Source organism: Haliotis asinina, chromosome 13 (assembly GCF_037392515.1).
Source record: "Haliotis asinina isolate JCU_RB_2024 chromosome 13, JCU_Hal_asi_v2, whole genome shotgun sequence".
NCBI classification, from domain to species: domain Eukaryota; kingdom Metazoa; phylum Mollusca; class Gastropoda; order Lepetellida; family Haliotidae; genus Haliotis; species Haliotis asinina.
Genome location: NC_090292.1, coordinates 42,552,734 through 42,579,917, shown reverse-complemented (window position 1 = coordinate 42,579,917; position 27,184 = coordinate 42,552,734). Strand labels below are relative to the sequence as shown.

At 41.2% G+C, this 27,184-nt stretch overlaps 1 protein-coding gene across 1 annotated transcript; it reads right to left on the bottom strand.

The window, feature by feature from the left end:
* Positions 1-25,727, bottom strand: LOC137259923 (glutathione hydrolase 1 proenzyme-like). The gene is made up of 12 exons (XM_067797567.1): positions 25,633-25,727; positions 19,820-20,038; positions 16,329-16,451; positions 14,802-14,902; positions 10,792-10,981; positions 8,524-8,681; positions 7,795-7,944; positions 6,928-7,064; positions 5,001-5,188; positions 3,299-3,539; positions 1,930-2,043; positions 1-312 (listed from the first exon to the last, which is right to left on the bottom strand). Exons 1-12 carry the CDS (start codon positions 25,659-25,661, stop codon positions 169-171), a joined length of 1,794 nt encoding a protein of 597 aa, XP_067653668.1. The 5' UTR covers positions 25,662-25,727; the 3' UTR covers positions 1-168.
* Positions 25,728-27,184: the final 1,457 nt, after the last annotated feature.

Below are 27,184 nucleotides of genomic sequence, written 5' to 3'. Positions count from 1 at the left end.
CGCAGAGGGACGTTTTATTTGTAAACCAGTGGTGTTGAAATTTCTGAACGTTAACAAACAAATATAATTATGTACTCAATGATCATGAATATATATACTGAACATATATATACTATGTAATATATTCAGTACAACACTAATGATTCGCGATTGATTGGATACGATGCATTAAAACCCGTCCGGTTCACCTCCCTTTCGAACATCACAAGCGCCGTGCCTCACGTTGTCCTTGACCCTGACTATATTGACAACAGACGTAAAACCATAGCCGGTGACGTTGTGACCTTTAGCAATGAGACCATTTAGCACTGCCTGCAATGGAATAAACATATGCTTGAATGTTGATAAAGTTAGCATCACCTTGGACAGCGCTGTTCAGCTGGAAAGATTACGCGTTCAATGTTAAAACCTTATTGCTAATTCACTAGGACCTTTTTTCCTATAGTTATAGTCAAGGGGGCGATGTGGGAGAACTGTCCAAGACACCAGGCTAGTAATCCAGCGAGCTTGGAGGTGCCAGAATCGAGCCCACCTGTGACCGGTGTGAGTTCTCATTTAATTAATGTCTTTTTTAAAGAATTATATTTGTTGACTGATTTGTAAATAAATGAATATTTTACGATTGGAAGATTGTTACTGGCGAGGGAGTTTGAAGTACCGTGAACTTAGTCCCAAAACATTTGAAGTCGAATTTAATCTTCCACCTTTTTAGGTGGAATATTTTTGCCATACAATCGCCAGCAATTTAGTGGATAGTGTAAACCCAGCTTGTGACAATGCAGGTAGCAGGGGCACTGGCCCCTAATATGGTGATCTACCTTCAGCCCCTAGTATGGTGATCTACCTTCAGCTGTTGGTGATCAGTAACCCATTTTTGCAAGGTATTGTCTAAAGTTTTCTGTTTCTAAAAAGACATACCAGCTAGTTTTAACTCTTTGTGCTACTCTAGTTATTTTACAGTCCGTCGGTGACTTGTTCTTTAGCTACTCATGTTTATTGTGTATCTACAACATTTCTAGTCACTATATGGCTGCAATATTGTCTCAATTTTAACTCACTCACTCACTCACCTGTGACCAGTTGTAAAAACCTTGGAGACTGTGTGTTCAGACTCTTTCAATGTTGTCACAAACTCTTGTGTACACTACACAACCCTGTGCACTTAAAAGAACCCACGAATCCGTTGGTAGATGACCAGATGGGGGCCACGCGAATACGTACAAACATCCTAGTTGCGGGTACAGCAACGTGCAGTAAACATGGACAAAGTACTGTGACTATGTGTCCCGGTCCACCAGCTGTGAATGGGTACCTCGTAAGGATGGGAAAGCCACATTACCCCGGTACCCCTAGTAGGCTACAAAAGTTGTATGATCCCCAGGGAGTTGAGATTGAAAATACGATAATGGCCGTCGTAGCGTTACGACTGTTTCAGGTTTAGCGAAAACTAAAAAAAAACTTTAAAAAAACTAGCGAAAACCTAGCAATATTTCCTAATTCGGGAAAAGAATCGCCATAGGTGAAGTGGAGTATCAGTGGAGTTTCATCCTCAATACACAAGGTGCGCAATGTTTAAACCTCACCCGTAGAATTTCCTGTTCAATACGCAGAGCAACAAGATATGGGATAGAACCTCACCTTGTGGAACTCTCTGCTCATTTACGAGATGACACATATGTATCTCGCCACGCCTGTTGAGCTTTCATGTCAAGAAACAGTTTGTGCATACATGTATATACATCTGATAACACTCACCTGTAGAACCATTTTCTCAATCAACAGTTGACATATGTACACCTCTGATAAAACTCACCTGTAGAACCATTTTCTCAATCAACAGTTGACATATGTACACCTCTAATGAAACTCACCTGTAGAACCATTTTCTCCATAAACAGCTGACACCTGTATACATCTGATGTAACTCACCTGTGGAAACTCGTCTTCCACTGACAGAGTGGGTGGGAGAAGCTGGTGGTGAAGACGTTTATAGTCCAGTGCTTGACCTGGGCTCATTCCAAACTTAAGGGTGTTCAGGGTTATCTGTATAAAAAAACGTGAAACAGATTCATCTCAAATACACTGATTATTTCATGGCTCGATTTTCTTTCAATGTTCATCAGGAAAACAATCAAGTTTATGAACGTGGAAATACAACGTGTTTGTGGATCCTATTCCCGCAGTAAGTTCACATTTTTAGAGCTAAAGTGTGAGAGCTAAAGTATGAGAGCTAAAGTGATGTAACTATCGTGATAATGAACTTACAAAGTATATTAACGTGTGAACTGACATATTTCTTTATAAACACTGTTGTGATTGTGAACGGTGTATATTAAGGCGTACGTCTGCCAAACTGTGCTCAACGTGTGTGTGAGAAGTATTGCTCAAGCGTTTTGACTGTTGTGATAGTGAACCGGTATTGTATATTAACACGTTTTTTTATGTGAGATAGTACTAGTATTCCAGTACTTCCTAGTATTTACTATCCATACTGTTTTTTTTCAACATTCACACTAATAACGAAACAAAACAGCGTAATATGCTGGGACAAAACAGTGGTTGATATGAACGCATGCCTCTTGCTAAATAGAAACTAGAAACATAACTGGGGCTAGTCGGAATTCGATCACATTATCAAAGATTTCACATGTACCAAAAGGACGCAGTTTCCACAGTTACTTGCGGCGCCTGAGACGACAAGGTGAGTGAGTGAGGCTAGATTTACGCCGCTTTTAGCAATATTGCATCAGTATTACGACGGGGGTCACCAGAACGTTCGGTCATTGTATCCATGTGGGGTATCGAACCCGGGTCTTCGGCGTAACGAACGAACACTTTAACTTTTAGGCTACCACATCGCCTCACAGGCGACAAGGCATTGACACATATGATATGGTGTAGCAAGTCTTACTGCACGTTTATATAAGTGTTTTTTAACAATTTTGTTGATTTTTTAATTTTTGTAATTTGTATTTTAATAGTAATGGTGTCAGTGTGTTAAGTATTTTTCAAACTTTGGTAGCCAGTCGAGCTAGCTGTACCAGAAACTTACTAGCCAACAAAATAATTCTCTAGCCTGAAAGTCGGATGTGGACGGTTTTATAATTAAGCTACTGATATGCTGCACATGTTTATCAAGTCATAATTTGCATAATGTGAAAGTGTGTCATAGTCAGATAGAGTGATGTAAATGACCCCATGCCAATTCAATGCCATTCGGGCCTGGGACTGTGAAGATTTGATGGCCCGACTGGATGTTTACTAGTCACGGGGCACTGAGTAGCGTATCTAAACGTACTAGAGATGCAGCAGTTGTAATCCTCGTGCCTCCTGATCCACCTAGCACCAGGACGACGTCACCGGAGTTATCTACCACAACAGAGGGACACATTGACGACAGAGGGCGCTTTCTAGGCTTGATAAAATTGGCGGGAGATGCCGGCACGCCGTACACGTTGACAGTACCGGGTGTCGAGAAGTCGTCCATTTCATTGTTATACATAATTCCCGTTGTTCTACCAAGTACTTTAGATCCAAAGCTGAATAAGGGAAAGTGAGTGAGTGAGTTAACAATTTAGTTGCATTTTCAATATGCCAGCCATATCTTGACAAAACTGATAACAAGTTAACAAACAATAACGTTAGCGGTAGATAATATTAGAGCATGAAATCTGTCGACAAGGGTAGTAAAACTACGAGAATATCACCACTTGAGATATTAAAACTTATTATTATTATTATCATGTTACTTTATTAAAGAAGATTATATGAATATTTGGACCAATACAGTATAAACTAAACGATCATAGATCGATTAGATCGAACAGGAACGTACCCGTGCACGCATTATATAAACGAATAAACGCAACTTAAAAACAACAACACATGAGTTGTAAGTGTTTATGAAAACGCATTTATTGCTGATTTTGACAGTCAAATCGTGTGTTCTTCTTGCCATACCAGAAGGTCAGAATATGCCTACTCTTTAGAATGGTGCCATTCCCGTATTCGTATTTTGACCCGTGAAGATCCTGGTTAGAATATTGGCCTTCAGTAACCCGTGGCTGTCATACGAGGCAAGTAAGGTGATCAGGCTCGCTGATTTGGTTGACACATGTCATCGGTTCCCAATTGCGCAGATCGATGCTCATGTTGTTGATCACCAGATTGTCTGGTCCAGACTCGATTATTTACAGACCGCCGCCATATAGCTGGAATATTGCTGAGTGTGGCGTAAAACTAAACTCACTCACTCATTCACTGATTTGGTTTACACATGTCATCGATTCCCAGATCGATGTTCATGCTGTTGATCACTGAACTGTTTGGTCTAGACTCGAAAATTGCGGAGTGCGGTGTGTAACAATAGGTCAGCCAGCCCACCATCTCCTTTTTGTTTTGCGAATGTCAGAATTGAGACTAATTTAAGAAATACACTTATCTCTGCCCAAATACACTAATGTCTGCCCAAATAGTTTGTTATAAAGCACAGCACAGTAAAGCACACTGAACTATTATATTAATATTTACTTTCTCAGCAAAGTGTCAATTCTGGTATGTTATGGGCCTAATTGCACTGCTGGAAACTGCACGAGGCAATGACAACGGACATACATCTTCACGTCCGTTACCACACATTGTGACGTTATACAAAGGTTGTAGTTTATCTCCTAATAAAGTACCGTCGGCGCCTTTGATCTTTTACAATTACTGATCCGTGAAGGTCCGGGTAGAAAAGGCCTTGAGCAACCGATGTTGCCACGAAAGGCGACTATGCTTGACGTAAGAGACGACTAACGGCATCGGGTGGTCAGACTCGCTGACTTGGTTGACACATGACATTTATGCAGATCGAAGCTCATGCTGTTGATCACTTGATTATCTGGTTATTTACAGACCGCCGCCATATAGCTGTAATATTGCTGAGTAAACTAAACTCACTCACTTTACAATTTCTTATATTAACATGCTTACATCTTTAAACATGAAACTGCACTCACTAGTAGTTAATGGTCGATGTAATCGCTACGGCATTCCCTTCTGCATCCACCACCGAGATATGAGACGTCCCTTGGTCTGGCTGGCTGGAGAAGGTGGCGCCGTAGTACGTGGCGTCGTGAGTAGCTGCGTCATCAATTCGGGCCCGGGTGGCGTCGCCGAATTCCCGGGACGTCATGTTCCTCATCAACTTCACAAAGGAGATAACACTAAGCATTATCTTACCTCACACATTGATGTCGCTATCTGATTGTCTGAGAGGGCTGTTCTGTTTATTTTCAATGCACCCCGTATACAACCGAGGTGTATTGCAATACACCCCGTTGCCAATAGCAACCCATTCGGCACATCGTGGTAGTTATCTCGAATAGCATTGCATCAGGCATGATGCACGAAAATTTCCGATGTTTTACGAATGCAAATCAATGGAAGGGGGATAAGTCTAAATCTCTTTTTCTTGTGTCGTCTGCCATGTAGCGATGGCTACGAAAAAATATGCCGCGCATTCCAATACATGAACTTTGACAAGACATTCAAATGTAGTCCCTGTGAATATTAGAAGGGGGATGACATCGCGACGACTTTACTAAGACATTACCTACGGGAAAAAACAGCAAAATGCAAGATTCGAATCGTTTGATTCACACACATTGTTCACTGGTCCCTCGGGGACCATGGGTTGAGGTACCCTCGTGACCAGTGGACAACTTATAGCGCCTCTATCGGACATCCGGGAAATTAGAGGCGACTATAGAGGGTGGAGCAACTATTGCGACAGGTCCTATTGCAACTTACTACTGCGATAGCGAGCAAAGTTTGCGATCCTACTGGGAAGTCACTTCCCAAATATAAGATAAATAAATACAAGCTGAAGTAGTCTCGGTGCCTTTGACTAACTAAAACCCGGATCAAATAAACAGTTATGACACAAACTTATAGCACCTTGTCGTGTTTGAAGTAACAGGGGCGGATAACTCTAAATCAAAGTGAGCGAATCTGGTACTTCCTGTACTTCCGATGGTATTTATCAACGGAAGTCAAATACCAAACTATCGATAGTCACAGATACTGTCGATGCATCGATTTTTTCCTTTGTATCTTTGATTAAGTACTATCGGAGACTCAGCAACTGCAATCAATCGAGAGTTCGATACATAGTTACAGGACTAGGGATCACCAGACATGGGTGTGTGTTGCAACCAGTTTTAAATGTTTTGTATTTGGGGGAAGCGACTTGTATGATGTGCTGGTTATTCCTGAAGGATATTTTATGCTTAACCTGGTCGCCATAAATATGAATAAGTATTGCAGCTACATGAATGCTATTTAATCTGTTGGCCAGACATTCAGGTGATTGATATTATGAGTGTTGGACTTGGCAGTTAGGATAGAGAACCTGACCGCCTGTTCCCACCAGTCGTCTCTTACGACAACATATTTCATTGGACAAATAGTGAAGGATCTTTACACCAAGTCACGTTTTTTAAAGGAAATGAAATTATTTGAAAAGTTTTGATGATATGCTTTGTAAATATACATAGATTCCGGCCAAGGACTGAAGTGATTGTGTATATCCAGCTAGGGTCCATGCAGGACAGACAAGTATTGTAAGTCCCTATCGTGCCTGTTGTGATATATCCTCATTAGCTGGCGATCTGTAGTCCGTTTTGTATTGTATTGCCTTCAGTAGTTAAACACGTTTTAGATTTAGACACATACTTGTTTTATATTGATACCTGTGATAATTCATTTGTTTTGTTTGAGTTTTTCATAATTTATAATTTATGCATAACTTGCTTTATTCACAATATGGCTGAATGCCATGTAAAAGTATGGGGCAAGAATATACACAAGAAATTGGTATTTGATTGTGACTATTTTGATACCGCTAGCTAAAACACATGTGTTGGTGCTACCGGGTATTCTCACCTCTGCAACGTTTTCAAAGTCTTCATCACCCAGTTCTGTTCTCTTGGCATACGCAAACTTGAAAGCTTCCGCTATTCTGTGGTATGTCAATATTCTATTGTCGTCATTCGAGACACTTTCTGTCGTCAAGTTGTACCCTGAATATATAGAGAGCTGACGTGAATGAGAGAGTGTGTGAGAGAGAAGCGAAGAGAGATTGAGAGACAGAGGGGGAGAGAGGGGAGAGAGGGAGACAGAAGAGAGAAGGGAAGATGGAGGAATGATAGGAAGAAAGAAAGAGTGGGATTGCATGAGGAGAGAGGGATTGAGAGTCAGGTGGGAAGAGAGGGAGACAGAAAGAGAGAGAGAATGAGAGAGAAAAGAGACGGAGGAAGATGGGAAGAGTGAGTGCGAGAGAGAAAGAGAGTGCGATGGAATGAGAGGAAGAGAGATTGAGAGATAGGAGAGAGAAGAGGTAGAGAAAAAAAGTGAGAAGGAGAGCGTGATGGCGAAGAGGAACAGACAGACTGACAGAATGAAAATGAGAGAGATGCAAGCGCCTTACGGGTGACGTTGACGTAAAAAAAAACAACGTGTTGTCAAAGTTGAAAACACCTTTGAAAATATTTCGAGTCATACACGTTTCGATATAGAAGGACGAGTGAATAAGGAATACATATTACCAAATGTTTCCTCTTCGAGACAACCATAGGTTCGACATGTGCATACGTTTCAGATCTTATGTCATTCCAGTCCTTAAGCAAGCGTCAACGTAAGTAAAGTAGGTGAAACATGACGATATTCAAATACTGCGATTGAGTTAGTAAATAATACTAAAATATCTCCGAACTGCATGCTGATATAGACACGATTAACGCAAGATTGTACCGTCCAGGATATTGAGGATGTACGCATACACAGCTCCACTTCCGGGTGCGGGCATTGAATGAACTGTAGTGCCGTCTCTCAAGGTGAAGGTTAGTGGAGTGCGCCAGGAGACGGTGTACGTGTTTAGATCTTCTTTTGTTATTATGCCACCTGGAATAACACACGGTTACTACTGTCATCAAAATGAGACTGGAATATCTATGAACAAACGTTCAAGTAAAATCAGAATGGTACTTGGAATCGTCAGATGGGATGACGTAAGAAGCAATTAACGGGATCGGGTGGTTAAGCTTGCTGACATGATTGACATATGTTATCGTATCCCAATATTGCATAGATCGGTTCTCATGCTGTTGATCACTAGATTGTCTGACACAGGCTCGATTACTTACTGACCGCCCCTATATAGTTGGGACATTGCTCTGTGCGGCGTTAAGCAGGGCGTTGCCTTCAAATTTATTATAAATACAGACATATACATGTGTTTGTCTGTGAGAAAAACTGTCCGTGCATGTGTCTGGCTATGTTCTCAATTCTGCACCCAGCTGTTCTCTGATGGAATGATCATCCAACAATGCTCTCCAATTCCATAAAGATGGAATATCGCTGAGTGCGGTGTAAAATTAAACTCACATGGTCACTCTCCCACTCTTTAATAATGTAATTGATCTCTGCACCAAGCCGTTCTTCAGGTGTCACGTAAATTCCGCAGTCCTATCTCACACTCACCATTCTCCTGTATCTCGGACACTATAGCATCAGTCAGGCTTCCGTTATAGAAAGCCAAGGCCCCCTCAGTAGAGATAGTCTCCAGGGTGTCTGCCAGCTTGGGATAGGTCACGGTGTCTCCTACCCCTACCACGCCTCCGTTGGCGCTGAAATACATTCTGCAACAGGAAAACAGGTGCATGGAGTAAAACCAAAAGAAACGTTAGTACCATTCTTCCTCAATGACTCACGTACCTATATCAACTATCGTCCACCTTAGCGCTAAGTAAGTCTCATACCGTGATACGGTCGTATCCGTGGGCGGTGTATGTCAACAAATGTTAACAAGGTAATGTTAGATGTTCCTAATCACTATTTCACAATATCAAAGAACTGGAACGATTTTTTTTTCAATTTCCCCGACTCTACAACAGTAGTTTCCTGTTATAACAAGTGTAAAATGGTAGCTTTAAAATTTATAGTTTATATTTGCCACAAAGCAGACATTTATGTCAACATTTCATTTAGACTTCTAAATCACTCTCATTGGGTTATTTCAACATGGTCGACAATATAATTCTTCTGATAAAAGTGCATTTCACCTAAATACGAATGCATCTAAGGATTTTATTTCATGATTTGCATAAAGCTGAGTTGCTCATCTTTCTTGTAAACCAATGCCTTCTAACATACCTTCGATAGTTTTTCAGTAATTCTTATGAGAGTAACGTTTCTTTTGGCTTTTAGTATTGTTTGATAAAATGCTGACATATTCACAGTGAGTAAGTGTAGTTTCATGCCACCTATAAGCAACAGTCCTGGAATATCACAGCGGGAGACACCAGACAAGAGCTTCACACACTGTACCCATGTAGGGAATTGAACCAGGGTCTTAAGCGTGACGAGCGAACGCTTGTACCACAAGACTACCATATCGCACATGACATATTCAGAAGTAATTATTGATGGACAACATGGCGCCTTGAGCAAACATCAAACCAGAAATACGATATACGATATACACTTATGATTTGTTTGATTGCAGTTTGAGAAAATGCGAGCTTGCCACATATTCTAGACATGCATGGACTAACGTGGGTATATTAGTTTCAGGATCGTGTGACGACTTCCTTGTTATATTTAAATGATCTTTAGCCCCTTGTCCACCAAGTGAGGGAACAGGTGTAAGAATCTGTACAGAAAAGTCGCATCATATTGTGAAAACGAAGCTGCCATCCGTATCTTGCTGTTATGGCTACTTGATACCTGTGTGAGACACCTGTGTTGTTTTCGGCGCACTAAACAATATTCCAGTTGAACATAAATTCATCATATTATTTGACGTAATACGCCCGAAATGTGTCATCAATGCTGTACTCCAGAAACATTAATTAGCATCATTAATTAGTTCATTAATTTGCATCTTCTAAAATGCAACGATATGTGTCAGCGAATTCTGCGAGCCTAACCATAAAACTCTTACAATTAGCATGAGTTACTGAAGGTGAATTTTAATCCAGATTTTCACGGGTAACTTGTCTTGTGGTAGTAGCATTTGAGATGTAATTGCCAAGATACTACTCTCAGATCTAGGTCGCAGTTATGTCAATAGAATGCTACCAAGTGCTCCAGGTTGTTGCACCGTTGGCACCTTATCAACAAATCCATCGGTCTACCTGTATGACAAACACGGGTTTAATGGGACCTTATCAACTAGTTCACCTGCCTACCTGTATGAAAAACACACGTTTGTTGGGACATTATCAACAAATCCATCGGTCTACCTGTATGACAAACACGGGTTTAATGGGACCTCATCAACTAGTTCACCTGCCTACCTGTATGAAAAACACACGTTTGTTGGGACATTATCAACAAATCCATCAGTCTACCTGTATGACAAAGACGGGTTTAATGGGACCTCATCAACTAGTTCACCTGCCTACCTGTATGAAAAACACACGTTTGTTGGGACATTATCAACAAATCCATCGGTCTACCTGTATGACAAACACTGGTTTAATGGGACCTTATCAACTAGTTCACCTGCCTACCTGTATGAAAAACACACGTTTGTTGGGACATTATCAACAAATCCATCGGTCTACCTGTATTACAAACACGTGTTTAGTGGGACCTCATCAACAAATCCATCGGTCTAACTTATTGACAAGCACGGGTTCATTGGGACCTCAAGCATAGGTAACCAGGAAAAGTCAAACCGATTGTTATACCGACACAGGTAAAAAGATGCTTGTTTATATGTCTCAGCAAACACACTGTACATACGTAAAAGACCCGCTACGAAGTAGATCGATCGATCGGTTTATTCCAAATGCAGTTGCCTCCGTAACGTTCAGTCCTTCTCGGCATATCTTGATTGTAGGCTCAAACAGATTTTTCCAGCGTAATTTTCCAAATCTCTGGTGTGCCTCCCAGTACCCCATTAATTCGCCTGGGACAGCAATAGCAAGGCCGCCTGAAATTAAATACGTTATATCGTATCGTGTTACAGATTTTAGCATGAGTGAGTCTATTTTCACGCCGCACTCAGCAATGTTTCATCTATATGGCGGCTGTCTGTAAATAATCGAGGCTGAACCAGACAACCCAGTGATTAAAAGGAAGAACATCGATCTGCGCAATTGGGAACCTATGATATGTGTCAACCAAATCAGTGAGTCTGACCACCGGTCCCGTCAGTCGCTTCTTACGGCAAGCATACTCGCCCTTAATGGCAAGCATGGGTTGCTGAAGCCCTGTTCTATCCCAGGACCTTCACGGGTACACACACAGACATGGGATGCTGAAAATCAGTTCTACCCCGGATCTTCAGGGGTCTTGTGGATATGTACTTTTGTATGGCTAAAGAACCGCAGATCGAATTGTCTACGGTCAGAGATAGTGTGACGTTGATAGTCAACACATATCACCAATAACTCGGCAAATTGTGACACTATGACTGAGTATTGTTGTGATTTATTGACACATTCAGTGTCCTGCCTGACGAGACTTTAAATTTTTGTGAAATCCGATGATTATGATTTCAGGTTTCTCAGCACCATCTCTGACTGATCTCCCACCCATCCACCCACTAATGTATTCATCCACTAATTCACCTCTACCACCTGTGTAAAGATGAATACAGTAATGTGATATTCTAAGACAGAGATCCACCCACGCTAACGATACAGATTGAGTTTTTGTTTCCAATCATTTATATCTCAAGCACTCTTATTTCGGTACACGTGCACCCTACATTCCTGTAGTTCTCGAAATCTCAATCCTCCTACTGTGTCCATTACCAGTCACAAGTCAAGATGACGCAGGACGTGAACATGAGTGAAGCACTAAACTATCAAAAAGAAATGTACGGCCTTTCTTTTGCACTTGAGTGCACTTCTGTTTTCAATGAGATAAATGTAACTGGCTTCTGATGACACGCCCCCTTGTCTCTAATAAACCCTAATAAAATTTCTGAAATGCATGTCGAAGTTGGGCCAACATGAATACAGGACACGTTCTGTGGATAATAACTTTATTATGCTATTATTTATATGACTGATGAAGAAGAAAGAACTATCTCTGTAACGTCGTGTAAAGGACAACAAAGCACGCTGGCATCCACAAAACGTGTCATGTATTCATCTTCTAATAACCAGAGATAAAAGTCATAAATATCTTCTGATGACATACTACTCTGTAATGACATCTAACAACCTGAGGAATAAATCAGAACACGTTTCTGATGAAGAAACACCACCCTACATGTAACAACTGTAACAACATCTAGCACCGTAGAAAAAGTCATAATTTGCCTCCCGTCATCCTGTCTGTAATAGCATCTAATAACCAGACTTAAAAGTCATGATTTCCTTTCAGTTACATGTCATCCTGTCTGTAATAGCATCTAATAACCAGACTTAAAAGTTATGATTTCCTTTCAGTTACATGTCATCCTGTCTGTAATAACACGTAATAGCCAGAGATAAAAGTCATAATTTACTTCCAGTAGCAACATGTCATCCTATCTGTCATAACAGCCAATAACCAGAAAATCATAATTTCTTTCCAGTCACAGCTGGCTTCCAGTTACAATATGCCACCCTATCTATTATACCATCTGATAACCTGAGATAAAAGTCATAATTAACTTCATGGGTTACAACATACCACTCTGTTTGTAATAACATCTAATGGCCAGAGATAAAGGCCATAGCTGGCTTCTGAGGGTATGTCATCCTCACTGTAATAACATCTAATGGCCAGAGATAAAGGCCATAGCTGGCTTCTGAGGGTATGTCATCCTCTCTGTACTAACATCTAATGGCCAGAGATAAAGGCCATAGCTGGCTTCTGAGAGTATGTCATCCTCTCTGTACTAACATCTAATGGCCAGAGATAAAGGCCATAGCTGGCTTCTGAGGGTATGTCATCCTCTCTGTAATAACATCTAATGGCCAGAGATAAGGGCCGTAGCTGGCTTCTGAGGGTATGTCATCCTCTCTGTAATAACATCTAATGGCCAGAGATAAGGGCCATAGCTGGCTTCTGAGGGTATGTCATCCTCTCTGTAATAACATCTAATGGCCAGAGATAAGGGCCATAGCTGGCTTCTGAGGGTATGTCATCCTCTCTGTAATAACATCTAATAATCTTTGACGAAAGTCAGAGGTGACGTGCCACCCTATTTGACACCTATTTTATTTTGACACTGATACCAACATATACTAATGCGGAACATGACTTTAACCTCGGTCCGGGAATATGTCCAACTCTATATTATCCACCATATTGTGTTGTAGTGATCTAAATGCTCATAAACTGAATACCAACAGTCCACCGCGTTCATAAGTTTATCAAATCAAAACTGTTAGCCATTACTTCGTCACTTGCAGTCAACTAAAACTGAGACCAAACAACTAAATTTCTCACTTATTTCGCATGTGAATATTCATATAATTACACTTTTCGGAGTGGTTTTAGTATAAACCGTTTACAGCTTAATCATCAATCCCGCCCATGCACAATAATTCCAGCTCGCTTTCTACGTGATAGAGGGAAAGCAGAACATATCATTTCACATGCTCGGACATAGCCAGTCCATTACATTTTCGAAAAAAAGATGTATGGCTCAAAATCTGTAAACAGAAACAGGTCATCTGAAACTAGACTGACAATCAATGAGATACTGACATAGCTTCAAGAGACCAGTGACCCGTGTCGTACAAGGTGGCCTTCTCCGTCTACCCGTGTTTACATTCCCTCTCTATGAAACATTGCTGTGTGTTCGACCACATTCTTATTATGTGTACGGCAGAGGCCTTTGTGTCTTTTCTGTGCATGATATAGCTGATTTCCATAAGGAATAAACCACTATTCAGAAAAAGTGTTAATTCAACCTCGGTGTATATTTACCAGCAGGCGGCATATCTGTTTCACCAGGGCTGATTAAAAACGTATTTACAGTACGTATGTTTCTTATGAGACATGAACAAGAAAAACATACTCTCAAAAGTTAGGTGGAAAATCTTCAAACATAAATGGTATTATTTGTTTTAACTTACCGTGTCAAAAGAAAGAGGTTAGGGGGACAGCTTATTATATTATAGGTAATTTACATAGCGCACATATCCAGGCAACTAGTGTTTGTTCAAAGTGAATCGAGGGGAAATCGAGGGAAAATAATTTCCCTCAATCATTGGATGTCAGTCTCATCGTACTATCAATCTCAGCTCCCTGGGGAGTATACAACCTCTGCTGCTCTAGGCGCCCCTGGTTTATTGTGTCTTTCTCATCCTAACTAGGGACCCATTCGCAACTGGGTAGACTTCAATACGTAGTCACAGCACCTTGCCCAAGATTATTTCACATTGCTGTACCCGCAACTAGGTGTTTGCAGGTATTCCTTTGGACACCATCTGGTCATATGCTAAGGTATGTGTGGGTTCTTTTAAGTGGACAGGGCTGTGTACCGTACACTAGGGTTTATGACAACACAGTAAAAGTCTGCACACAAAGCTCATTCTAAGTTTTTTTCACCCGGGCAATGGTGCGCTCGATCCCGCCACCTCAACCTCCCTGGATCACTAGCCCTTCACTTCAGCCAGCTGGCCCACCGCTTCCAAGCTTAAAACGTTGGATGGTTACGAGTGTAGGATTTGATTTACAACATGGGTTAAATATGTGAAGCGAACTTTTCTGTGTGATTGGTGAAATATTGCTAAACCCGGCGTAAACTTCACTCACCCATGAAGAAAGGAATATCAGCTACACAGGACCCATTTCTTGCAACTCACCGTTTAGGGATGCGGCCCTCTCTCGTCCAACATACATTGTGCTGTTGGCGGCCAAAGGCGCCCTTTCTCGGGCATCCAGAACGTAAGACGTACCCGAGGTTCTGTTAACAAAAACAAAAAAACGAATATTAGTTTCAACATTACATTTTCAAATGTACTCTTTTACTCTTACCAGCTGCAAAGTAAAGTATCTGGGGAAGGACAATAGCGGCAGACATTCGCTTCAAACATTATTTCGTCTGAGAGGTGAAGAAAAAATAGTCCTGCGTACATGGACAATTCTGTTCTTCCATCACTGTCAAAACAGAAATTGTGAACTATTAATCCTAATATTTAAATTCCTTTACCTGTTCCCGTATGTTTTATATTTATTTTCGTTTGATGATACGCATTCCAGTTGAAATGTAATTCAAATCCAAACGAAAATTCCTTGACAATATATGCTTCGAGTCCACGTTGGTCATTGAAACCAGAGCATCCTCTGACTGCATGAACGTGGAACATTCCTGTTAGACCAGGATGCAAGCGGAAAATATACACTGGAATCCAAAGACCACATGTGCAGTTCTCGAAACAATATCATCTTTTATTCAGTGATTCAACAAGTGAACATATATTAATGGTATTGCTGGTTTGACAGATAACATTAAAAATAAAATTAAATGACTTTGTGAGTGATCGATTTTGTTTCATAAATAATATATACGATTAGAAAAACACACATCTTACTCTTTCCTATTGTTTTCAGCCTGTCCACCTGCATTCCTGCTTGTGGGAAATTAGAAATGCATGAAAGATGTGTATGTCTTAGATCCGACCATATTAGAAGGAAACTCCTGTCTGGACAATGCATATCTTCATTTGTACTTGGTGAAATCATGTTTGCAGGATTTCTGTAAAGCTACAGTGCAGCAACAGTCCCAATCAATAGCAAATCAATTGGGTTGTAAGACATTTAGCATCGGATTTCTTCAATCATGGCCATTGTGAACATTATTAATACTATTAAGTAATATTAAAACCAAAACGTTCTAGAAATGAGCATCCTTGATTTGGTTTGCTATCCCATGCCGCACTCTTGATTGCTCCTGTTACATGGCGGGGCTCTGTAGATAATCATGTCTGGACCAAGCAACCCAGTGATCAAAAGCATGAACATCGATCTACGCAACTGTGATACGATGACGTGTCAGTCACGTCAGCAAGTCCGACCACCCGATCCCATCAGCCGCCTCTTACGACAAGCATGTGTTACTGAAGATCAGTTCTAACCAGGATCTTCACGGGTAAACCGTTTGAAAATCGATGGAGACTGAAAATATTATGCAAAACAAAAGGTTTCACAAACGACCCTCCTCTGTAAGTCAACAGAGTTTACCCATGGATTAGTATGCATTGAAAAGTTGACGAATTGGTCTGTCTCCACTGCATCGCAACATTAACATCTGCGCTTACTGAGGTCAAAAATTCTTCATGACATATACCATTATTTTATTATTCATAAGTTATTATTATTAATGCATTTACCTGTTGTAAACCGTCATAAAGAAACCTCCTCCTAATCCACAACTTTGTGCATTTAATACACAGGAACAGAGAGCTGTCGCTATAGCTGCATCAACCGCTGATCCACCTTTGGCCAAGATGTTTCTGAGAAAAAAAAACATATGCTCACGGAGAAATCATTTCACTGATGTGTGTTCCCCTGTGTGTTTCACCCAAAACAACCAGACTTTAAAACAAGAGATGAGACGCTTTTCTTGGCGACAGCTCCAAAGAGCAATGAAGTAAGATGAAAATATACTCTGAGGCGTGCACGTATGGAGACGATAAATCTTTAACATGTACATATATTGTGATGAACTGTGCAACGTGTGCTGATGATACCCTCTAGGACGAGTACCGGATGTTGATGATATACTCAGGAACTGGTATGTATGCTGATGATACCCTCACAGACGAGTACAGAGTTACACTCTCGAACGGGTACTGGAACGAGTACATATGTTGATAATGCACGCTGGGACAGGCTTTAATGTTGATGATACACTCAGGGACGACTACGGGTGTTGATGTTGAAGTAACACACTGGAACTGGTATGTATGCTGATGACACCCTCTCAGACGGGTACAGAATTACACTCTCGAACGGGTACTGGAACGAGTACATATGTTGATAATGCACGCTGGGACAGGCTTTAATGTTGATGATACACTCAGGGACGACTACGGGTGTTGATGTTGAAGAAACACATTGGAACTGGTATGTATGCTGATGACACCCTCTCAGACGGGTACAGAGTTACACTCTCGAACGGGTACTGGAACGAGTACATATGTTGATAATGCACGCTGGGACAGGCTTTAATGTTGATGATACATGCTGGGACGTGCATTTTGTATGGGCGACAACGCGCCTCCGAGGTTTTTGTAGACAATGAGGGGAAGGGAGTTCCTGATCCCGATTGTTTCACATTGTTTACCAAAACCGAGAAGTGTTTTCTCTAACATATATGGATAATTGCTATTTAGATGATCATTTAGTGAAGCTATATAACAAAAACTATTTACTAATTACTGTAACTATAAATCGATAATTTTTAATAACGGCGTCTGCCTACAAATCAGAGAAATGCAGATTCAATTTTCTTAGGGAAAACACTTTCACTTTGACCTTGATCTTGAACGATATTTTTCAAATGATTTTTCAATGAACACTCGTATATATCATTTGAATGTTAATGTCCTTATAGATTTAGAAAAAGATGAAAAATGAAAACATGTAAGTACAGCCCGGGAAAAGGTGTTTCTGGCAAAAAGTATTTTTGTCCTAAAAATAAAAGGTGTGAAAATATTTCAGCGATAGATTAACTGTTATTAACTTTTAAACAACATTTTCATTATTAGGGCAAAATTTTCCAAACACTCACAGAGTTGGTGTGACGTTTTCACTGGAATCAGCTCTTCATTGATTATTTTTTCGTTTGTCAGTTTTTCAGTTTGACTGCAATTCATCGATCCGCTTTTGAGCCAAACTGACTATACTCAATGAAAAACTGATTATAAATAAAACATCATACCAACTCTGTGAGGTTTCGGCAGAATTTGTAACATATGATAATATGTGACAAGTCGTCACACCTTTCTGGTCTGTGACAGAGATACTATATTGGCTGGCTGCTTTGAATTCTGGATAGAACAATTAGGAGATAAACATCATGTGGTGGCCGATTTCAGGGTGTTACTGAGTATTTGAAGCACGGGAATGCATTTGGAACCGACGGCATCATACCAACTCTGTGAGGTTTCGGCAGAATTTGTAACCCTAAAATTTAACAAAAAAGTTGTTTAACAAACTGTCATAAAAATATTGACACAGTTCGCTATTTGTTACGAGGGAGGAGTGCAAAGAAAGGGACAGCCAGACGTGCGAGAAACGATGGAGACAGCACAGGGTAATGAATCAAACACTGTCGGCACTTGCTGTCCCTTTCATTGAGTGTTTTATGTTTATTACTTTTCGAGATTGCAGTTCATTGGTACGCTTTTGAGTCAGAGGCACTATAGTGAGAAGGTTTATATTGTTAATGAAACACGCTGGAACGGGCATTTGTGTTGATGATACACTCTGGGACGAGCGTTAATGTTGATGATACACTCTGGGACGAGCGTTAATGTTGATGATACACTCTGGGACGAGCGTTAATGTTGATGATACACTCTGGAACGGGCATTTATGTTGATGCTACACTCTGGCACGAGCGTTAATGTTGATGATACACTCTGGGACGAGCGTTAATGTGATGATACAAGCTGGGACTGGTACGTATGTTGAGGATAGGTATATTGATCATTCACTCTTTGGCAGTACGTTTATTGATGAAACAATATGGCAAGTGTACGAGATGGGGTGCCCGATTGGTAACACCTATAAATTACTGAAAGAGGATGGACGATCGGTAACACCTATATGTTACAGAGAAGGGATGGGAGATCAAGAACAGATATATGACCTCCTTCTTTATGCGGCGAGTACGTAAGGTGACAATATGTAATCACAATCTGGCGCAACGATGACTTAGCATAACTCTTTGTAAACAAACGCGCGTATTCATAAATAAGCAGAGACTGGCATAACGCCAGCGATTTGTGAGGTTTTCATACTGCCTTACGCCGTTACGTAAATATTTTTCTACAACTGCAGTAAGGCTTATGACAATTCATGTTTAAATTTCAAACCGTCTGCATCGTTTGCTTTCTTAAAGGATTCGATGGCAGCACGTGGAGCCGTACAACCCATGTAAACATAGGATCGATGCCCAAATCGAAATAGCGTTACAAAACATTTTAACACGAAGTTTAAATGCATGTGCAGACGTATCGAAAATAAAGTTAAGAAATATGTACATTATATTGAATATAGTAATATGTGACAAGTCGTCACACCTTTCTGGTCTGTGACAGAGATACTATATTGGCTGGCTGCTTTGAATTCTGGATAGAACAATTAGGAGATAAACATCATGTGGTGGCCGATTTCAGGGTGTTATTGAGTATTTGAAGCACGGGAATGCATTTGGAACCGACGGCGTCAGACGGAGGTTTCAAATGAAATATTCCCGTGCTTCAAATACTAAATAGCACCCGGAACTTGGCCAACACATGATATTTATCGACATTGTAAACACAGAAGTAAACCAAAGGGTTTTACTGTCTGCACCCGCTTACATCGAGCAGTGAAGTGTCATCAGCTGGTCGTTTCAGCTGGTTCCCATGGCAGCATGTGGAGCTGCTCATTTGTGACGTCATTCTGACTTGACGTCACAATATGATTTGAATGACGTCACCACTGTTGATGACTCAACAAAACAATTGTTTGCGAGGTTTCTACGTGTCAATAGGCAGTGAATAGCCTTGCAGTTTGCGGGAATCTAATACCATTTGATCATGTCTTTCAACCAATCAGATTACAGAACACAGTGTCTTTTGGTTTACAAGGAATATTTAATGAGACTTACGTTCCAACTTCGGAGCATTGTTTGGTATCAGACGCAACAGAGGCAAATCTGAAACTTGCTGTTTTAGATTTCCTTTCTCCTGGAGTTGCCGGTGTTGGTGTCGATGTCGTCATCGTTGGTTTCTCTCGTCTCAGACCAAACCCAATGCCAAATGCAAGCCCGAGAGCTATAAGCATCGACCCTCCGAGGATAGCATATATCAGATGCCTTCTGGCGGAACTGTAATGAATGGCATGATATCATCATATCATAAGGAACATCTAGATGTTACAGGTAAAGTGTGGAAGATCAGCAACATCTAGATGTTACAGGTAAAGTGTGGAAGATCAGGAACATCTAGATGTTACAGGTAAAGGGTGGAAGATCAGGAACATCTAGATGTTACAGGTAAAGGGTGGAAGATCAGGAACATCTAGATGTTACAGGTAAAGAGTGGACGATCAGGAACATCTACATATTACAGGTAAAGGGTGGAAGATCAGGAACATCTAGATGTTACAGGTAAAGTGTGGAAGATCAGCAACATCTAGATGTTACAGGTAAAGTGTGGAAGATCAGGAACATCTAGATGTTACAGGTAAAGGGTGGAAGATCAGGAACATCTAGATGTTACAGGTAAAGGGTGGAAGATCAGGAACATCTAGATGTTACAGGTACAGGGTGGAAGATCAGGAACATCTAGATGTTACAGGTAAAGGGTGGAAGATCAGGAAAATCTAGATGTTACAGGTAAAGTGTGGACGATCAGGAACTTCTAGATGTTACAGGTAAAGGGTGGAAGATCAGGAACATCTAGATGTTACAGGTAAAGAGTGGACGATCAGGAACATCTAGATGTTACAGGTAAAGGGTGGAAGATCAGGAACATCTAGATGTTACAGGTAAAGTGTGGAAGATCAGGAACATCTAGATGTTACAGGTAAAGGGTGGAAGATCAGGAACATCTAGATGTTGCAGGTAAAGGGTGGAAGATCAGGAACATCTAGATGTTACAGGTACAGGGTGGAAGATCAGGAACATCTACATGTTGCAGGTAAAGGGTTGAAGATCAGGAACATCTACATATTACAGGTAAAGGGTGGAAGATCAGGAACATCTAGATGTTACAGGTAAAGGGTGGAAGATGAGGAACATCTAGATGTTACTGGTAAAGAGTGGACGATCAGGAACATCTACATGTTACAGGTAAAGGGTGGAAGATCAGGAACATCTAGATGTTACAGGTAAAGGGTGGAAGATCAGGAACATCTACATATTAGAGGTAAAGGGTGGAAGATCAGGAACATCTACATGTTACTGAAAGGGGATGGACTATCCGCAACACCTATATGTTAGAGAGAAGGGGTGGAAGATCAAGAACAGATATATGTTACAGGAAAGGGATGGAAGATCAGGAACAGATATATGTTACAGGTAGGGGTTTGAAGATCAGGAACATACACATGTTACAGAGAAGGGATGGAAGATAATTACCATAAACATGTTACAGGTAAAGGGTGCAAGATCAGAAACATCTACATGATACAAAGAAGGGGTGGACGATCAGTGACACCTATGTGTTACTGAAAGGGGATGAACGATCGGTAACACCTATATGTTATAGGAAGATCAGGAACATCGACATGTTACAGATTAGGGATGGAAGATGATTCACATATACATGCTGCGGAGAAGGGATGGAAAATCAGGAACATCTACATGATACAGAGAAAGGCTGGAAGATAATTAACATATACATGTTACAGAGAACGGGGATGGACGATCGGTAACACCTATATGTTACAGAGAAGGGATGGATGATCAGGAATATCAACATGATACAGAGAAGGGATGGAAGATAATTAATATCTACATGTTACAAAAAAGAAATGGAACATAGTTAAAATGCACGTGTTACAGGGAAGGGATGGAAGATAATTAATATATGCATGTTACAGAGAAAGGGTGGAAGATCAGGAACATCTACATCAGGAACAGTAGCATGCAATACAGAAGTGTTGGCAGGTCAGGAACAGTAACATGCAATACAGAAATGCTGGCAGATCAGGATCAGTAACATGCAATACAGAAGTGCTGGCAGATCAGGAACAGTAGCATGCAATACAGAAGTGTTTGCAGATCAGGATCAGTAACATGCAATACAGAAGTGTTTACAGATCAGGAACAGTAACCATGCAATACAGAAGTGCTGGCAGATCAGGAACAGTAACATCCAATACAGAAGTGCTGGCAGATCAGGAAGAGTAACATGCAATACAGAAGTGTTTGCAGATCAGGAACAGTAACATGCAATACAGAAGTGCTGGCAGATCAGGAAGAGTAACATGCAATACAGAAGTGCTGGCAGATCAGGAACAGTAACATGCAATACAGAAGTGTTTGCAGATCAGGAAGAGTAACATGCAATACAGAAGTGCTGGCAGATCAGGAACAGTAACATGCAATACAGAGGTGCTGGCAGATCAGGAAGAGTAACATGCAATACAGAAGTGCTGGCAGATCAGGAACAGTAACATGCAATACAGAAGTGCTGGCAGATCAGGAACAGTAACATGCAATACAGAAGTGCTGGCAGATCAGGATCAGTAACATGCAATACAGAAGTGTTGGCAGATCAGGAAGAGTAACATGCAATACAGAAGTGCTGGCAGATCAGGAAGAGTAACATGCAATACAGAAGTGTTGGCAGATCAGGATCAGTAACATGCAATACAGAAGTGCTGGCAGATCAGGAACAGTAGCATGCAATACAGAAGTGTTGGCAGATCAGGAAGAGTAACATGCAATACAGAAGTGCTGGCAGATCAGGAAGAGTAACATGCAATACAGAAGTGCTGGCAGATCAGGAACAGTAGCATGCAATACAGAAGTGCTGGCAGATCAGGAAGAGTAACATGCAATACAGAAGTGCTGGCAGATCAGGAACAGTAGCATGCAATACAGAAGTGCTGGCAGATCAGGAACAGTAGCATGCAATACAGAAGTGCTGGCAGATCAGGAACAGTAACATGCAATACAGAAGTGCTGGCAGATCAGGAACAGTAACATGCAATACAGAAGTGCTGGCAGATCAGGAACAGTAACATGCAATACAGAAGTGCTGGCAGATCAGGAACAGTAACATGCAATACAGAAGTGTTGGCAGATCAGGATCAGTAACATGCAATACAGAAGTGCTGGCAGATCAGGAAGAGTAACATGCAATACAGAAGTGCTGGCAGATCAGGAACAGTAACATGCAATACAGAAGTGCTGGCAGATCAGGAAGAGTAACATGCAATACAGAAGTGCTGGCAGATCAGGAACAGTAACATGCAATACAGAAGTGCTGGCAGATCAGGAAGAGTAACATGCAATACAGAAGTGTTTGCAGACCAGGAACAGTAACATGCAATACAGAAGTGCTGGCAGATCAGGAACAGTAACATGCAATACAGAAGTGCTGGCAGATCAGGAAGAGTAACATGCAATACAGAAGTGTTTGCAGATCAGGAACAGTAACATGCAATACAGAAGTGTTGGCAGATCAGGAACAGTAACATGCAATACAGAAGTGCTGGCAGATCAGGAAGAGTAACATGCAATACAGAAGTGCTGGCAGATCAGGAAGAGTAACATGCAATACAGAAGTGCTGGCAGATCAGGAAGAGTAACATGCAATACAGAAGTGTTGGCAGATCAGGAACAGTAACATGCAATACAGAAGTGCTGGCAGATCAGGATCAGTAACATGCAATACAGAAGTGCTGGCAGATCAGGAAGAGTAACATGCAATACAGAAGTGTTGGCAGATCAGGAACAGTAACATGCAATACAGAAGTGTTGGCAGATCAGGAACAGTAACATGCAATACAGAAGTGCTGGCAGATCAGGAAGAGTAACATGCAATACAGAAGTGTTGGCAGATCAGGAACAGTAACATGCAATACAGAAATGCTGGCAGATCAGGAAGAGTAACATGCAATACAGAAGTGTTGGCAGATCAGGAACAGTAACATGCAATACAGAAGTGCTGGCAGATCAGGAAGAGTAACATGCAATACAGAAGTGTTGGCAGATCAGGATCAGTAACATGCAATACAGAAGTGCTGGCAGATCAGGAAGAGTAACATGCAATACAGAAGTGCTGGCAGATCAGGAAGAGTAACATGCAATACAGAAGTGTTTGCAGATCAGGAACAGTAACATGCAATACAGAAGTGCTGGCAGATCAGGAAGAGTAACATGCAATACAGAAGTGCTGGCAGATCAGGAACAGTAGCATGCAATACAGAAGTGCTGGCAGATCAGGAACAGTAGCATGCAATACAGAAGTGCTGGCAGATCAGGAAGAGTAACATGCAATACAGAAGTGCTGGCAGATCAGGAAGAGTAGCATGCAATACAGAAGTGCTGGCAGATCAGGAACAGTAACATGCAATACAGAAGTGCTGGCAGATCAGGAACAGTAACATGCAATACAGAAGTGTTGGCAGATCAGGAAGAGTAACATGCAATACAGATGTGCTGGCAGATCAGGAACAGTAACATGCAATACAGAAGTGCTGGCAGATCAGGAACAGTAACATGCAATACAGAAGTGTTGGCAGATCAGGAACAGTAGCATGCAATACAGAAGTGCTGGCAGATCAGGAAGAGTAACATGCAATACAGAAGTGCTGGCAGATCAGGAACAGTAACATGCAATACAGAATTGCATGACATGTTACATAACAGTGTTGACAGATCGCGAACATTGCATGTTACACAGAAGTGTTGGGAGATCAGCAACATTGAGATGTTACACAGGACTGCTGGTAAATGGGGAACACTGATATGCTACACAGAAGTGTTGGGAGATCAGGAAAGGTGACATGTTACAGAAAAGGGGTGGAAGATAATTAACATATACACGTTACAGAGAAGCGTTAGCAGATGGGAAACACTGATATATTACACAGAAATTTACATATAAAAGTCAATGATCAGGAACATTGAAATGATTTCATTAGCGGTCGGACAGGGCAGCTGATATGTTTATGCATAGCGTGTGGCCAATGAACAACGAACGAGATAGTACTGAAGTGTTTATAGATAGGCACTTCTTAGAAATGCTGAAACATCTTCAAACATCTCGGTCCCGAGAGCCTCATATTTATCACAGTTCATTGAATGCATTCTGGGTTGACAGCTACGTTCAGTGCGTCCGGTTTTAGGTATGACGGGACGCGTAAACAGGTTTGATAGGCCGAGCATATTACGGCGGAGTGTCTACCGGGTACTGGTGAGTGCTGAGATGCATCAACCTTATAAATTATTATTAGTATCTGCACAGTGTTCGGGTGTACATATTTGATGTATTGAGAGACAGTCTCCTGGAACCAGTGTGTTATTTGACAAGTACATAGAACAGCGATTAAAAAATTATAGTTTGCTTTTTGTTGCGCGTATCTTCTAGTCTATTTTGTTTTGTGTTTATTGCGTTTTATTTATTTTTTGTTCCAAATGTGTCATACCCAGATTTGATTGCGTTAAAATGTGTATTGTCAGATCGTAAAAAGCATGTGTATTAATCACAATACAAATATTGAGTACTTTTGAGCGGATGGTTCCTTTCAAGAATTGCAACCAAAATGCAGTACACAAATGAAGATATGTTCAGGAAAGTGTTTTAGGAAATGGTGCTCTGTTCTGTTATGCGAAATAAAATGTTCATAGAGATCTATGAGCTCGTCAAGGAACATTGAGGCATTTGCTTCTGACCTGTACTGCTTTGTTTTGTAAAAGAACGTATATGCTCTTCTGTTATTACCTACTAAATATGAGAATCTTACCTTCTATATTTTTCTTCTTCACCGCCCATGGTGTAAAATCCAGTCACTGTATTCACCGTTCGTTGTGTCTGCTCTCCACGTATGAAGCGGTAAGCATTCAGTCATGACCATTAAATTGTGGACTACAAAAGTACAAGGGGCATACCATTTACTGTGCGGGGGATCTCGGGCTTTCCTTAGCATGACATTTCATCCTTAGGGCGAGTTTATCCATGTTTATCACAGGCCTTTTCTTTCATGTATCAAGCATACTTTGTTGGCGTTTGCCTGTCCCGTTCAGAGCGACCAGGCATATTGAAGTGGAGCGCTGAAAGTAGTTGGATGGGTGTCCATGTTTGCCTAAGGCCTTACATCTCATTGCAACACACGTACATGTGTTCACTTTTGTTTTTGTTTTACGCCGCAGTATTTCAGTTATATGGCGGCTGTCTGCATATGATTGAGCCTGAACCAGACAAGCCAGTGATCAAAGTATCGATCAACGTAAATGAAGACGAATTCTACCTGGTTAAAAGAACCGAACAACAGCACAGGGGCGAGGTGAATGAGTTTCGTGATTGGTTGTATTGTCTGAGTGAGAGAGTGGGTTTGAGTTTATGCTGCTTTTAGCAACTCATTCAGGACTTCATGTTAATTATCTCGAATAACATTGCATCAGGTATGATGCACGGAAATTACCGATGTTTTTCGAATGCAAATCGATGGAGGGGAGATAACTCCTAACCTGCTCTCCTTGTGTCCGCCATATCTAGCAATGGCTACGAACAAAATTGCTTCGCATTCCAATAGATAAATTTTGACAAAATGTTCAAATGTAGCCCCTGTGAATATTAAGAAGGGGAATTACATCGCGACGACTTTACTAAGACAATACCTACGTGGGGTGGAATGCAAAAACAATAAAAGCAAGATGCAAGATTCGAATCGTTTGATTCACACAGTGAAGTGTACTATCCGATACTCATGCTTCAAACAGTTCAAAATTAACACTGAGGCGTTCGCTAAGATAATAAGTTGAACAAGTTAAAATATTGGTGGGCGAGCTGGCTATGGTCCCAGGCTAGTGATCCAGGGAGGTTTCGGTTTCGGGATCGAGCCCACCTGTGACCGGATGTAAAAACCTTGGAGTCAACTTTGTGTGCAGACTCTTTCAGTGTTGTCAGAACCCCTAGTGTACAGTACACAACCCTGTGCACTTAAAAGAACCCACGAATCCGTTGGTATATGACCAGATGGTGGCCACATGAACACGTGCATACACCTAGTTGCGGGTACAGCAACGTGCGATAAACAAAGTGCTGTGACTATGTGTCCCAGTCCACCCAGCTGTCAATTGTGTACCTCGTTAGGATGAGAGAGCCACAATAAACTCGGTGCGTCTAGTGGCAGCAAGAATTATATACTCCCCAGGGAGTTGAGATTGAAATACGATGTGCTGTTGAGATTGGCATCCAGTGATCGAGGGAAAAATACCAGCGCCTTGAGCATGCACTAGTGCGTGGATATGTGCGCTATATAAATATCCTATCCATCTATCTATCTATCTATCTGT

What these genes read in the sequence shown, in the direction of transcription:
- LOC137259923 (XM_067797567.1), bottom strand. Translation starts at nt 25,661, where the DNA reads ATGGGCGGTGAAGAAGAAAAATATAGAAG. An exon ending in CTTCGTAGCGGGTCTTTTAC is followed by an intron (nt 8,682 to 10,791) that starts GTATGTACAGTG and finishes TTCCTGTTGCAG; the next exon opens with AATGTATTTCAGCGCCAACG. An exon ending in GTCCGAGATACAGGAGAATG is followed by an intron (nt 7,945 to 8,523) that starts GTGAGTGTGAGA and finishes GTGTTATTCCAG; the next exon opens with GTGGCATAATAACAAAAGAA.